The following is a 15,055-nucleotide window of genomic DNA, read 5'->3' as shown; positions in this document are numbered from 1 at the left end:
AAAAATACTAACTTTTCTAATTTTTTTTTGCGATTTTAATATGTTCTGATTATTTTGCAAAAATACGGTATCAACCAAAATAAACAAAAATCAAGCACATACAACTAGTTGAATCAAATATTTTTGTTTGCATTTTAGGTTGTACGAGATTGGATGTAGTTGAAGAAATTAGTCGAAATTTGCATCTAGTTAAATATAGTTGCCGAAAACCGTATTTTTGCAAAAAAAATTAAAAAAATAGTATTTTTATAAATTAAAAAATATTTTTACAATTTTTTTAAAACTAATTTTTTTATACAATTTTTTTTTGCATTTGAGTATTTTTCATAAAACCCTAAAAAACAATAAATTCAAATTTTTTGTTAGAACATCATAATAAATGAAGGTATAGTTACCATAAGAGAGAATTGCATTTTGCACCCTTATATTTGGCCAAAAATCAATTTTGTATACCTATTTTCATAAATTGCAGTTTGCATTCTCTACTTTCAAATTCGCTTCAAGTTGCACCCTTTTTGCCAAATTTTGTTAATTTTTTTGTCCAAATTATTGTCTTCAACAACATATATAATTTATTATTCAAGAAAAAAGATGAGATATATTGTTGGAGATAGCAATTAAAGCTAAAAAAATAGGCAAAAAGGGTACATGTTGAAGCGGATTTCAAAGTAGGGGATGCAATCTATAATTTATGAAAACAGGTATACAAAATTGAGTTTTAAGCAAATATAAGGGGTGCAAAATGCAATTCTTTTTTCCGGTAATTATGTTCTACAATAACAATCAAAAGAGATATAAAAGGGCATGAAAACATCTCATTCTAAGCTGGAGACAGGGAGAGAGAGAGAGAGTTTTTGAGAGAGAGAGAGAGAGAGCGAAAGCAGGTAAAGAAACAGAACCCTAGAAGAAGATATCAAAGATCCAAACTCTAAATCATTATATTTACAAGGTCAGCTTATATCTATCTATTTATTTATTTAATTTTAATTTAATTAACTCTGCTTCTCTCTTTCTTGATTGCCTTATACTCTTACTTCAATATGTTTACTGTATCTCTATGTAATTTCTTAATTTTTTTGTTGTTTTTTCTATAAAATGTTGAAAGTAATGCAATGTCGAAAGTGTTTGCTTTAGATGATCATTATTTTGAATTAAGTAGAAGATTATTTATCGAAAGTGAAAACAATTGAATTGAAGAAAGAATACGAGTACGAAAGAGAATAGAATGTGGAGAGACGAGAGTGTTTTATTGTGGATGATGGTTAGTGATTCAGGGCAAAGGTAGAAGATTTCGTGAATACGAGTAAAATGTACGGTAGGAAATGATTAACCATCGTAATTATTGTAAGATTATTATAATGTTTGTTTTACACGGTTAAAACAAGTAAAATTAGTAGGCAAGTTTTTTAATTTTGTTGTTAGTGATTTATTTAGTTGTTGAAGGTTGAAGCTGTTTCTGTTTCCTCAAAATATGAATAACATTCCTTATTTACTGTACGGAATGATACTAGATTTAGATTATCATTATATAGGTTACCAATAATTATTTTGATAATTGTTGCATATTCGTTGTAGCCTTGTAGGTAACCTATTTAACTTTTCACTCTCTTTGGTGTTATAAATCTTATGAAAATTCTTAATTTGTTATAATATTTTACCCTCACATGCAGTTGTTGGTACAATTGAATTTGCTGCAATAGTTTTATCGTATCTTTTAGACCCAGCAATCATAACAACATGATCCGAAAACAATACGAAAATTTCATGTTGACCTTTTAGGTACACAAATTACTACCTAATACTTACTATGACGCGATCTACTTGTCTTGAGTAAATGGGTGTCCATATTTTAAGTCCAAATACGTTAAAAGTAGAATGGTATTTTATTTATTATTACCGTGTGTGTGGATAGTATGCTATCATAATGCTGCTACAGTTATATTATAAGAAATGTCCTATTCCAGTATTTAACCGAAACAAACTATGAATGTTGGTAGATACCTTCTCTAGTAAAACTATGAAAAAACTTAGCGCACTTACAATCTTTTTAATTGTTAAAAAAGACAAACTCTTCTTACCAAATAATATATGAAATATATCCTTTTGTACAATATGGAACAATCAAAAGGGATATAAAAGGGGTAAGAAAACATCAATCTTGGGTTGGGCGAATGAGAAAGTGTTTTAGAGAGACAAAGCAGGTGAAGAAACCAACCCCTTGAAGATAGAAAATAAGCCATTGAATTCAAAGATCCAAGCCTTAAATCATTATTTTGTAAGGCCAGCTTAGGTCTTTTTTTATTTTTTTTAATTGAATCTGCTTCACTTTTTTTTGATTGCTTTGTACTCTTACTTCAATTGCATACAATATTTCTCTCTCTATATATGTTTGTCTATAATTGTATGTTTGTACATTTAATTTTATTATTTAAGAAAATATGTGTATGGTGAGCGAATACGACGTCGAAAGTGTTTTGTTTTTGATGATCATTATTGATTTTGAACTAATTCGACAAATTAGGTATAAATAATTGAACTAAAGAAAAAATGTGAGTATGGAAGTGAATAGACTGTCGAAAGTGTTATCTTGTGTATGGTGATTAGTGATTTGGGACAAAGGTAGAAGATTTGGTAAATTAGGAGTAAAATGATTGATTGATTCATCTTCCCGATTACTCGAGGATTTAGGGCTTATCTAAACTTCTTAATATCTTTTCTGTTGCTGTTGGTAGTTCTTTAGTTCTTGGTTTTTATCCTCAGATGCAATTACGGCGGGTTATATCTGTTCTCCGGTATCACTTGCATTCACTGCAAAAGTTTTATTGCATGTTCTATCATATATATTCTACTGAAGATGTATATTTATATTTCTGTAATGTAATTAAAGCTATTCCATTGATGTATTTGGTCTGTACGGATCAAAAGAAAATGTGGAATCCTTTCTTAAATTGAATATGTATCTGAAATGACTGCAACTTTCTGATGAATTGTATAATAATTCTTTGCGAACACTGTATCCACAGGGAGTCGCATGGTCTACCTTTTTTAGAGGTTTATATTTATGTATTAAGTTTTCCCTTTGCTGGTTAATATTGTGATGAATTGTAAGATAAGACATTCCATATCTCAGGATCGCGTTTCGGAACTCTTTTTCTGTTCTTATATTTCTGATGTCCAGTATATATAAATTGGTTTTAACTTTTAAGTACAGTTCATAAATTTGGTTTCATATTGTAACACTACAATCTTTTTTGTATAGTTCACTAGGAACCCTCTCTGTGTGGGCAAATGGCAAATTCAGAAGGGCCATCGAGCTTCAGAAGTATGATGCACAATGGCAAGCATTCTTTACTGCCCCCTAAAAGTCCGTTCCCTAGTATTTCCCCGTCATATGTGGATTATGTCCCTCTTCCTGCTATTGGAGCTAAAGCTTTTCCAAAGCCGAGAGATGTCAGCTCACAACACCAGCGCACTTCTTCTGAAAGTGTTTTGATAGAGGACCAACCTTCTTGGTTGGATGATCTTCTTAGTGAGCCTGCAATGCCTGTTGGTAGAGGTCATCGGCGCTCATCTAGCGACTCTTTTGCATACGTGGATGCAGCTAATGCTGCTAACTTGGACTATGCAGCTCACGATGAGTATAGATCAAGAAGCATCTCGTCCCTTCATTCTTGGAAATCACAAGAGCTTGATTATTGCAAAGATGCACACAATGCTTATGCGAAGCCAAACTCTTTCGGAAAATATAAGAACCGGGCATGGGATTCTCCTTCAAACGTTATGTCACATCCAAGTGGGCTTTTTCATGCCAAGGACAATTTTGTTCCTCGTCATTCAGTATCATCATGTGCTTCTGATGAATCTAATCGGTTTCTAAATAATGCCACTGAAAAGTTGGTTCTAACTGAATCTGGCCTGCATGATACTAAAACTTCTTTAGAGAGAAAGGATTCATCTTATGCTAAAACTTCTTCACCAGAAACTGACACAAAGCGTGCAAAACAGTATGTTTACACCAGTTTTTTTAATTTCTAAATGGAGTTATAGATGATTATTCTATATCTTCGAGTAGGCTGAAGTATGTAGGTTTAAGCAAGATATAAAACATTGAAGTACTGATTTATTATCTTATCTCCTCGCTGAATTTTAAGTTATTTTAAAATTATTTTGTACATAATAACTATGGATATATATCAAGCAGGCCCTAAAGGATAACCAGTATTTGCTTATGTGTCTAAGTTGCTTTTTAGTTCAAAGCATGCTGCAGAGTGCAGGAAGCAGCAGTACTAGTTTAGTTAATTTGTTCAAAGCACTTGTCAAGTAAAGAGTTCAGATTATATGTTTTTCTCTAAACATGTGGGCTATGATGAGATACATTACAGTTGAAATGCAAAGTGTAAGCATCAACAATATGTATAATGCATGAAATTCTCAATAAAGTAGATATATATATATATATTGGTGGGAGAAACATGGGCTTTTCCATGTGTGTCTAGATAGTATGCAAATTTATTATGTAGTAACTTCTTATACGATTTTTCTTCTAAATTATAGTTTAATTTGTAGTGCAAGAAAGGCTCCAAGTTACACTCAGATAATAAAATCCCTTCCACGAGGATCTATTAGACATTGATACCAATCAAAACTTTAGATATTCTTCTCATAGGATGACACATCAAACATATTTTAGTTCCTCATTCAAATCTGAACTAGGTTTAAGTTTTATACAATGCAAGATGTTGCTTGAGAAATGTTTGATATGATATCTAATGCTTGCAGGCAATTTGCTCAACGCTCTCGGGTAAGAAAGCTGCAATACATAGCTGAACTGGAAAGGAATGTACAGGCATTGCAGGCAAGTGTAACAAAGACAATGTTATGGTTAGTTATGTTATCAGATAATAATGTTTTATGACCTCTTTGTTACAAAAACACAGGCAGAAGGCTCTGAAGTATCTGCTGAAATCGAATTTCTTAATCAACAAAATCTTATTCTGAGTATGGAAAACAAAGCTCTGAAGCAGCGCTTGGAAAATCTAACTCAAGAGCAGCTAATTAAGTACTGTGAGTAACTATATCTATCCACATTGTATCTACTTTTGTTGCATAGTACCATGCTCAATTCTTGATCCGGACAAACTTAATTTGGTTCTGAGATGAAATTTCATAGACTTGAAAAGGAGAGAGTTCCATATAGTCACAATTCACAAAGTGAAGACTGAAAGATTGACATGTCTGAAAATGTTGGATTTTTATTATATTGACTATAACTTTGCTGGAGGTATGATATGCAGAAGATTTGATGCACAGCATCACATTATCTTCTATTGTATGAGTATGCAACTATATTGTCAAGCTGAGTCGAATTATAATGATACTATAAAGATTGTCTGGATAATATTAATTTCTTCATCTCTGGTAACAAGAGGTCAAGGGTTCGAGTCTTAATGGAGACAAGTGCGTTTGTGAGTGATTAAATATGTTGTAATTGACCTTACCCATAAAGCAAAGGTTATTGACTTAACCATTAACACTGATAAAATAGTCGAAGATAAATACTGAGATGGTGTTAACTCATCATTTGGGGCGGGGTTAACTCATCATTGGTCCAGTCCTTAAATATCCAAATGTATATTATTCGTATTTTGTCCATATGCCATAATCTAATTAATCATCAGATTATACAATGCTTACACTAATATGTGCGTGTCTAGGTCACATATTGGATCAGGATGAAATTAGAACTTGGTTTTTCTTTTTGTGAATCATAGAATGTGTTTTTCTTTTGTAGTATACACTGTTTTTTCCTAGATTATATAATACAATTTTAAAGAATTAATTGTGGTTTTGCCTTGCACAATTGTAATTCACTCGTAAAATGCTAAAAAATAATAATGCAAATAAAGTTTCTGTATGTAATATATTATGTATTTGATGAAAAAATATTAGATTCTGTAGAATAATATAAATTAGTTATGAAGTCCTAATATTAAGGTCGTTCTAAATTGAACTTACTCTGTATGTGTGTGATAATGTCGTGGAGTTTTATTTATGTATGATATATGTGCTAGTTATATTATGTTTGGTTTTTTTTATTCTCCACAAAACATTTAATTAGATCAATCCAGGACTTTGATTGGGTTTCATAGGGTGTATTCCAAAATTTTCATGTAATCCCCACCCCCAATGTTCTCACCTGTTAACTTTGATAGCAAGAGAGTAGAAATTTTATCGTACATGTATTTCCTTCTGGTTCAACTGCATTAACAATATTAGCATCATTATTGTCCGAGTGATTTGTCATGGTTGCTACAAAGCTGTTAATAGTTCAAGAGGCATTAAGGCGTCTCCTGTTGCTCAAGCAAAATGACCTTAAGGTGATGCTGTTGGGTGACGAAGATAGAGGGTTAAAAGAGTAAGAAAACATTGAGGGGGATTAGCGATTAACAGGAAGGGTACACTAGTAGAAATATATTAAGAAAAAGAAAGACAGAGATGAGAGATCTGGAGGTATAAGAAAAAAGATCAATCCAAAGTAAAAAATGTGTATAAAAAAGCGGGGGCGATGTTTAATAAAAATTAAAGGGAAGAAACGAAAGATGAGAGGCCTAATATAGAGATAGTTTACAGCCGTTGGTTTTATTAACTGTCCTATCTATTCTTCTCCTCTTCATATTAAGTGCCCTATCTATTTTTTTTCTGTATAGTGGCGATGGCAGAACTTTTGGTGAGGGTTGTCCAAAAAATGAATTTTGGGATAGGTTTTTACATTCTCGCCCTTGCGAAGTAGCCTTATATACAAGTTTAAACCAACATCCGAACTATAATTTTAATAAAATGATACATATAGACTATTTATGTTAAGAAGTTAAGGTACCCTAATAAAATTAGAAGAGGAATCGACCACCACCATTCTGAAACTTATGTTGAGTCTCATGCCATCTGGTCTATGTCTATGTTTGTAACATATGATACATAAAATCTAGAGATCTGAGGTTATGTCAAAGCACACCTTAGCTCTCTATATTTACGTCCATGTATGCACTCCTAGTGTTATTTTCTTACATGTTTTGGAGATTGAAGGTTGTCTCCCTGTGATCTGTAAGTGCTGCCAACTCTTAAAATAGTTCCTTCAGAATAGAGAACTGACTTCACCTTGTCTAGGCACTGCCTTCGCCCAAGGCACACACATTCTAAGCTAGACACATTTAATGCGTATTGGTGTGATGTACTGATTATATTGGTGTCGGTTGAAGAAGGGCAGCTTGATGTAGGACAGGGGTAAACGGAAGGGTTAAAAGAGAGGATAAATATCATATCTCTGCAGAGAATTGGCAAGAAGTAGACTTACCCACTACTTTCTTCCACTACACTCACTTCTTACATTAAATATTGATTGGTCCCACCTCCTTACCCACTTTTTTTACTTTTTCCTACTAATTTTAAAAATGATAAAATTAGAGAGTACCTGAAATGAGTGGAGATTAAAAATTGAAGTATATAAAAATGAGGAAAATACATGAGAAATGTGGATAGAGAATGAGTGGAGTTATAATAAAGAGATCAAGGAAACACATTAATTTTGCAGGAAAAAATATCTTGAAAATTTATAAAAATCATATTTTAGATTTTTTGAAGCATGCGTATTATGATTTTATAATTTTTTGTATTATAAAATATACTAACTGATTATTTTTAAATAAATTGTTAATTTTGTAAGGTAGATAACCGAAGGAAATAAATAAAAAATGATGATCATCAAAATCGATGGAAAAAGATACAAGTGTAGATGATCACACTTCTCTACATTAATAAATTAGAAGTTAATGTAGTTGAATTAGGCCTTAAAATCGGAGACATAGGACATAGCAACAGGTTAGACAGGGAGATAAACAACACCAAAGAATGGAATACAGCTGGCTATATGAAAATGAGCGGAAGCAAAAGCACGAGAAGTGGACACGTGGATAACATTCATGCTGCCACTTGGATAACCTTGTACTCTGCTTTAGTATAATGTAGATTGGACGGAGGGAGTAAATTAATAACCCACTATAAATCAATATTTTTATTGTAGTTTTCTGAAACTATTATTTTGTTTTAAAAAGCAGAAAACAAATATTTTAGTTATGTAGCCAGACACCACCCTAGTTTTATTTACCCCGTGCTGTATGCAGTTGTTTTTTTGGTCAAAACTTTCCATTGTCACTTATTTCGACATATAGTCTATCTATTTCTCAATAAATGTATTTGTCTAGTTAATGACATATATATATGATAATGCCTTTCTCAGTGGAACATGAAGTACTGGAGAGGGAGATCGGAAGGCTGCGAACGTTGTATCAACAGCACCAGCAACCGTCTTTGGGCCATCGGCGTGCTAAAAGTCGGGACCTTGATTCTCAGTTTGCAAGCCTGTCCTTGAAACACAAGGATTCAAGTCCTGGCACTGACGCTATATCTGGTCCATTACACAGCTAATTGACTATATACATAGCTGGTGGATATTGTTTTGCCCCACAACCTTTTGTGCTTCTGATGCCAACCACTGAAATTCCAAGTGTTTTCCCTCGTGTTGGCTCAAGAAGATCTCTTCATTTGTGCTGTTATCACCACCTGTTTTTATCTTTTTTTCCCTGATCTATCCTTGTGCTCTGATCATTTTATTATATGGGGTCATTTTCGTAGTTGATTAATTAGTAGATCATATGCACCTGGCCGTCCTGTCCGAAATTGTGGTTCTGGCAGATAGTCGCCGGAGGTGAATCCATGATAGCATCATGTCACTTCAAAATTGTTTGATGGAGTAATTTGTTCCGTTCTTAACCTATTATTATTTTAACCCACAGCTTGCTTAAAAAGTAGCATGCCCTACTTACAAGTTTGCACAGCTGTACTCTTAAAAATTTGCAAGTTACAATTCATATCATCTCTTCAGATTTCCTCCAAAGTGATATTCTCTCTAAATTGATAAAAAATTTAGGTTCCTATTCGGGAATCAGTGTTAAATATGGTGGTTTGCTCCAGTTGGTCATCTTGAATGAATTATGTTGGTTGTGTAATCTGTACAAAAGTAGAAAATATGTGCCAGTTACATGCATTCAGTTCAAACACTAGTAAGTAGCATAATATCATGACTAAAATACCAAAAGATAGGATAATAACTGGGTTTGTCTAGTGTGTTAATGGGCTTGCATTAAGCACCAACTTTTATAAATCTGGAGTGTTTTTATTGGTGGAATTGATGTAAATGCAGGGTCTATCAACATTTATGATGGAAAAATCAATCAAAATTTAACACATCACTTCTTATTGTGTGTTCATGAACAGACCACAGAAAATCCAATAACTTCTTATTGTGTGTCCATGAACAGACCACAGAAAATCCGATAATAATTAGGTAACCGTATATACAGTTGTGCTTACCTAGTAGCCTCATCTCTAGCCTTGCTAGTGCTCGTTGAGTGAACACCAATTCCTATTATTTAGGAAAGCTTTAGAGCCAACTTCAACACCACCAACAACTTGCTTAAATTGCTCAAACGCCTCTTCCTTAGACCATAAACATTAGGTCCAAGAAAATTATTTGGAGAGTAATTTTGTGCTCGTGTAATACTCCATGGCTTAGATGATGAAAGAAAACATGAGAAGCTGAGATTTGAAAATGATGTATCGATCTATGATACTCCCTTCGTCCCACTGGATTTTTTACATATTTTTTCATCATGTTTGACACACATTTTAAGGCTATTATAAAGTATTTAAATTATTTAAGAAAACATGTCTTACGGGAGCCTTAAAATGCGTGTCGATCCTCCGTCCCCTAATGTAACAAAACCAGTGAGACGGAGGGAGTATTTTGACACTTGATACTCTTGCAAACTCTGATTCTCCAAATTCTTGTAATCTATGAGACTCTGATGAACTGTTAAATACTATGATAGTTCATATGTGCATGGAGATGCACAAGTTGAAGGGGAGCAACAAAGCACTAATTCATTCAACTCAATCATCAGAAAATGGATCAGAATCTACATCATTAGAATCTAGTCAAAACTCCAACACACTCAAAATCTGATGATTGGAATTATGATAATACTGAAGCCATGGATTCAAGGGGAGCATCAGAAAATAAATACTCTGAATACTCAAAAAAGCATTCATGAAGATGTCGAGCATCGAATTCTAGAAGTCAGTTGATGCTGAGTGAAGTATCTATCACTGTTTCTATCTCAAACATACCATGTTTATGCAATTAACATGTCAAACTCTGACCGGAAATTCCAAACAACAAACTCTGATATTTTCATCACGGTCTAGACAATGAACTCTGATCATTCAACCTCTAGCAACACAATCGCTTTCAAGTCAGTTTCTGACTAAACCTGCAATTTCAAATGCAGGCTGATACAGTGATTGAAGGTGGTACAGATGCTTAGAAACTTGTGCATCTTGTGAAGTTCAGAGGAAATATTGTTGAACTATCCAAAGCTCCTGTTGAATGATGAAACTGCTGCATGGAAGATGCTGGATTTGTTTATGAAAAGTTCCTGAGAGCTGAGTAAGAGTTTAGCAAGGCTAATGACTAATGAGTAAGGAAAATTAATATCTACTCAGCCTAAAGTTGTTGCGAGGACTAAAGGGCAGGCATAGTGGTGATATCATGACCTACACAAACATGAAAGTTGATTGACCTAAAACTAAAGCAGAAGGTGGAACCAAGTATAATAGAACTTGATGATCAACTTAAGCCGAAGTGTTTTTTTTCTTTGGAGAGCAAGTTGTATCAGATTTTGCAGGCTTTTGGAACATTTTACCATTTTTTGAAAAAGAATGAAACTACCCAATCTGAATTTGAGGGGTATTTATACTAAATAGAAAACCCATTTGAATTTGAGGGGTTTGTTTATAATCAATAGGATACCTAATGCCAAACGAAAAATTAGAGTATTAATTTGTATTTATTTTATACTATAAATTAGTAATAGATTTAAATATATTTGGTTAAAGATAATATTATATATATTAGATAAGATTATTAGGTAGTAGTTATCAATTGGAGTTTGTTTACTATTTTTTTTTAAGATTTTACCTGTTCACCAAAATTTAGGTTTTTTTTTATATAATCTTATGTAAATTTCATTATGGAAAAAATGATTATTATTAAAATTCTCTTGTTAAAGGTTGCGATCCTAATAAATCTTTATTCTGTGGTTGTGAAATTCTGGGACAGTGATTACTCTTCGGTTGATCACTTAGACGTTGATTTTTTGCGCTTAATTTACATTTATCTATCATTTTACTTGTTTTTAATTTTATCATGCATCAAATGGTATCAAGAGCACTGTTTCTTTACCCTAACCTTTTATCAAATACATTCCCTAGAAAAAAAGAAAGAAAAAACTCTCAGCATCCTACCGACAGCCCTAACAGCCACCTGTAGTAGTCTCTAATAGACATGAGAAGCCACCATCAGCCGTCATAGACTGTTCTAGCAGCCACCAGCACCCGTCGGAAAGCTACAAAACAGTCACAAGCTTCCTGAAAGTTTCAAACAGCCCTTGAATTTTTCAAACTTGCCAAACTGATCCTGAATCATATAGAATGGTTAATACAAGCGAAGTAAACAACCGTCTTGATACTTATATTGAGAAAAATAATCCGGGCTTATGAAATTTGAAAAATAAGTTGGAAGATTTGAGTTTACAAATGCAAGATGCGCAAACAACATTAAAAGTAATTATGGATCAACTTGGTGTGCGGTATAATCCTCCACCTAAACCTGTAAACCCACTGGCCTAGGTGTTGGAAAAAATCAGATTCTTGAAGTGCCTCATAAATATGGAAAAATAAGAGGTTGAGAAAGCGTCTATTCAGTGTTTTAATATTGAAGATAAAGAGGTAGACAAGATTATTAAAGGTGAAGAAGTTGCAAGTCGCGAGAACAATATCGCGGAATATGTTAATTTTTTAGGTATTGACTGTTGGGATTTAATTTGAACAAAAGAACTGTTGCTGTGTTTGTGCGAGTCTTTAGCTACTGGCAGTTGTGGCAATCCAGCATGGAGATAATGTAGGAGTGCTGCAGAATAAATATGTTAGTGATGTAGTTTGTTCAGGACTTTCTGTTTAGATCCTAATTTGTAGGAGTCAATTATTAATCTTTGTTGTTTAAGTCTATATAATGTAACCGTAGTAGTAATAAAAGAAGCAGTTCAGCATTATCTTTGTTTTCTCCAGTTTATATAAACACACAGCTATATATATATTGTATACGATTCATAACAGACCTTCAATCTGGTATCAGAGCCAGAAGAATCTGTTTATGCCCAAGTACATGCCTAAGGCACAGTCGATGGAGACGGGTAAGAACAAAGATGGAATGATCAGCTTGAACTATCCCATGTTGACAAGAGCTAATTATACAACATGGGCTATGAAAATGAAGGTGTATATGCAGGCTCATGGCGTTTGGGATGCAATATCACCTAAGAATCCTAAATCAATGACGGTTGACGATAAGATGGATAAAACGGCTCTGGCAGCAATATACCAGGGTATCCCAGAAGACGTTCTTCTTTATCTTGCGGACAAGGAGACAACTAAGGAAGCATGGGAGGCAATTAGGACATTATGCCAAGGAGCGGAGAGAGTCAAGACTGCAAGAGCTCAAACACTCAAGGCAGAATTCAAGTCCATGACAATGAAAGACTCAGAATCAGTGGATGACTTCTCCATGAAGTTGAACAACCTGGTCACAAACATACGTGCACTAGGAGAAGAAGTGACAGAAAGCTATGTGGTAAAGAAATTACTACGAGCGGTACCCTCTAAATTTTTACAAATCGCATCTACTATAGAGCAGTTCGGGGATCTCAGTGTAATGACAATGGAGGAAACCGTGGGGTCGCTGAAGGCTCATGAGGAGAGAATTAAAGGACAACCCGAGACAGGGGGAGGAAAATTATTGCTGACTAGGGAGGAATGGATTGAACGTGAAAGGGAAGACGAGAGCAAATTATTGCTAACAAGAGATGAATGGATGAGACGCTCAAATAAAGGAAATCCTGATACTTCACAAAAGAACAGAAGTAAGGAATACAATCGAGGTGCTCGAGATAAAAGTAAGGTTCGCTGTTTCAACTGCAGCGCCTATGGTCATTATGCAGTTGAATGTAAGAAACCCAGGCGAGAAAAAGAAATTAAGGAGGAAGCTAACATGATACAGATTCCAGACGACGAACCTGCACTATTGGTGGTGGAAAGCACGAAAGAAAAGAACGGAACACTAATGATCAATGAAGAGCAAGTAATGCCCAGGTTAAACCACAAAGGTACGAAAGAGATAGAGTCAAATCTGTGGTACTTGGACAATGGTGCCAGTAACCACATGACTGGACAATTCTCAAAGTTCAGAGAGATAGACACTAAGGTAACAGGACAGGTGAAATTTGGCGATGGATCGATGGTTCAAATAAAGGGTAAAGGATCTATAATTTTGAAATGCAAGAACGGAGAAAGCAGAGTTCTGAACGAGATATATTATATTCCTTCACTTCGAAGTAATATTATTAGCCTTGGACAGCTTTCGGAAAATGGGTACAGGATAATTATTAAAGGTGAAAATCTTTGGGTACACGAAGACAAGGGTGATCTATTGATGAAGGTAAAGCGATCGCCCAATCGCCTGTACAAAATCATCATAAACAGCAGTGAGTCAATGTGTCTTGCAGCAAGGAGTGACAACGAAAATTGGCTGTGGCACTCACGTTTGGGCCACATCAATTTTAAGGCCTTGAAACTTATGAGTGCTCAAAACATGGTGCTTGGAATGCCTAAAATTCAACCAACTAACGATGTGTGCACCGGATGTTTAATGTCGAAGCAAACGAGAAAGGTATTCCCTCAAAAATCAAGCTTCACTGCCAAAAAGACACTCGAGCTAGTCCATGGTGACCTGTGTGGACCTATCACGCCATGTACTCCAGCAGGTAACAAATATGTATTTGTTTTAATCGATGATTATAGCAGAGTAATGTGGACGTATCTTTTAAAAAATAAGAGTGAGGCATTCGATGCATTTAAACGTTTTCGTGTTTTAGTTGAAGATAGTCCAGAAAAAAGGATCATGACTTTTAGAACAGATAACGGAGAGGAATTTACTTCCAGGGAATTTACTCAGTATTGCGAAGAAGCAGGAATAGTCAGGCATTTTTCAGCTCCCTACTCTCCCCAGCAGAATGGTGTAGTGGAGAGACGTAACAGAACCTTGATTGAGATGGCGAGGTGCTTGTTGAAGGAAATGAATTTACCCAATTATTTCTGGGGGGAAGCCGTCCGTCATGCCACATATTTGATTAACAGACTCCCGACTCGTGCTGTAACCGGAATTACTCCCTATGAGGCTTGGTCGAAGGAAAAACCCCATGTTGAACATCTCAGAGTATTTGGTTGTGTGGCTCATGTAAAGGTTCCAACTGCAAATTTAAAAAAACTAGACTCCAGAAGTAAGACAATGGTCTATCTCGGAAAGGAAGCTGGCACAAAAGCATTCAGAATGTATGATCCAGAGAAGGAAACTATTTGTGTAAGTCGAGATGTTGTGTTCGAGGAGGGGAAAGCATGGAACTGGTCAGAAAGCTCGAAAGATATGATTAATGCACAACTGGGATCTTTTACTGTGGCGATGAATAATTTGGTGACATCCAATGAGCTCAATGAAAATGGAGAAGAAGCAGCAAGTTCCACTCAAAGAACATCCAACCAAGGTGATGGCTACAGTGATCATACCACAATCGATGATGTGTCTGACACAATTTCTGGAAGTGATACCGAAAGGTCACCGGAATCTGCTGGTTCTGTTGCAAGTTCAGAATCAAGTGTCGAGCCTCGAAAATACAGGCAATTAAGTGATATCTATAATGAAAGTGAACCCATTGAATTGGAGGACGAAGAGTTGTACTTGATGGGTTTAGATGAACCTGTAAATTATACTCAAGCTTCAAAGGGGACTGAATGGATGGAAGCTATGAAAGTTGAGATGAATGCTGTCGAA

General features: G+C 34.8%; 1 protein-coding gene across 1 annotated transcript; it reads left to right on the top strand.

The window, feature by feature from the left end:
* Positions 1-801: 801 nt before the first annotated feature.
* On the top strand, positions 802-8,844 carry LOC141700848 (uncharacterized protein At4g06598-like). Its single transcript, XM_074504529.1, has 5 exons — positions 802-949; positions 3,260-4,004; positions 4,780-4,859; positions 4,942-5,064; positions 8,294-8,844. The coding sequence occupies exons 2-5, from the start codon at positions 3,289-3,291 to the stop codon at positions 8,479-8,481; spliced, it is 1,107 nt and encodes a 368-aa protein (XP_074360630.1). The 5' UTR covers positions 802-949; positions 3,260-3,288; the 3' UTR covers positions 8,482-8,844.
* Positions 8,845-15,055: the final 6,211 nt, after the last annotated feature.

This window comes from Apium graveolens, unplaced genomic scaffold (genome assembly GCF_009905375.1).
Source record: "Apium graveolens cultivar Ventura unplaced genomic scaffold, ASM990537v1 ctg2964, whole genome shotgun sequence".
Taxonomy (NCBI): Eukaryota; Viridiplantae; Streptophyta; class Magnoliopsida; order Apiales; family Apiaceae; genus Apium; species Apium graveolens.
The sequence above is the reverse complement of the archived record's forward strand: the minus strand, read 5'-3'. Positions and strand labels throughout refer to the sequence as shown.

Excerpts from the sequence above, each read along its gene's own strand:
- LOC141700848 (XM_074504529.1), top strand. The coding sequence starts at position 3,289 with ATGGCAAATTCAGAAGGGCCATCGAGCTTCAGAAGTATGATGCACAAT. Across the intron at positions 4,005-4,779 it reads GACACAAAGCGTGCAAAACA|GCAATTTGCTCAACGCTCTC; the intron begins GTATGTTTACAC and ends TAATGCTTGCAG. Across the intron at positions 5,065-8,293 it reads AGAGCAGCTAATTAAGTACT|TGGAACATGAAGTACTGGAG; the intron begins GTGAGTAACTAT and ends TGCCTTTCTCAG.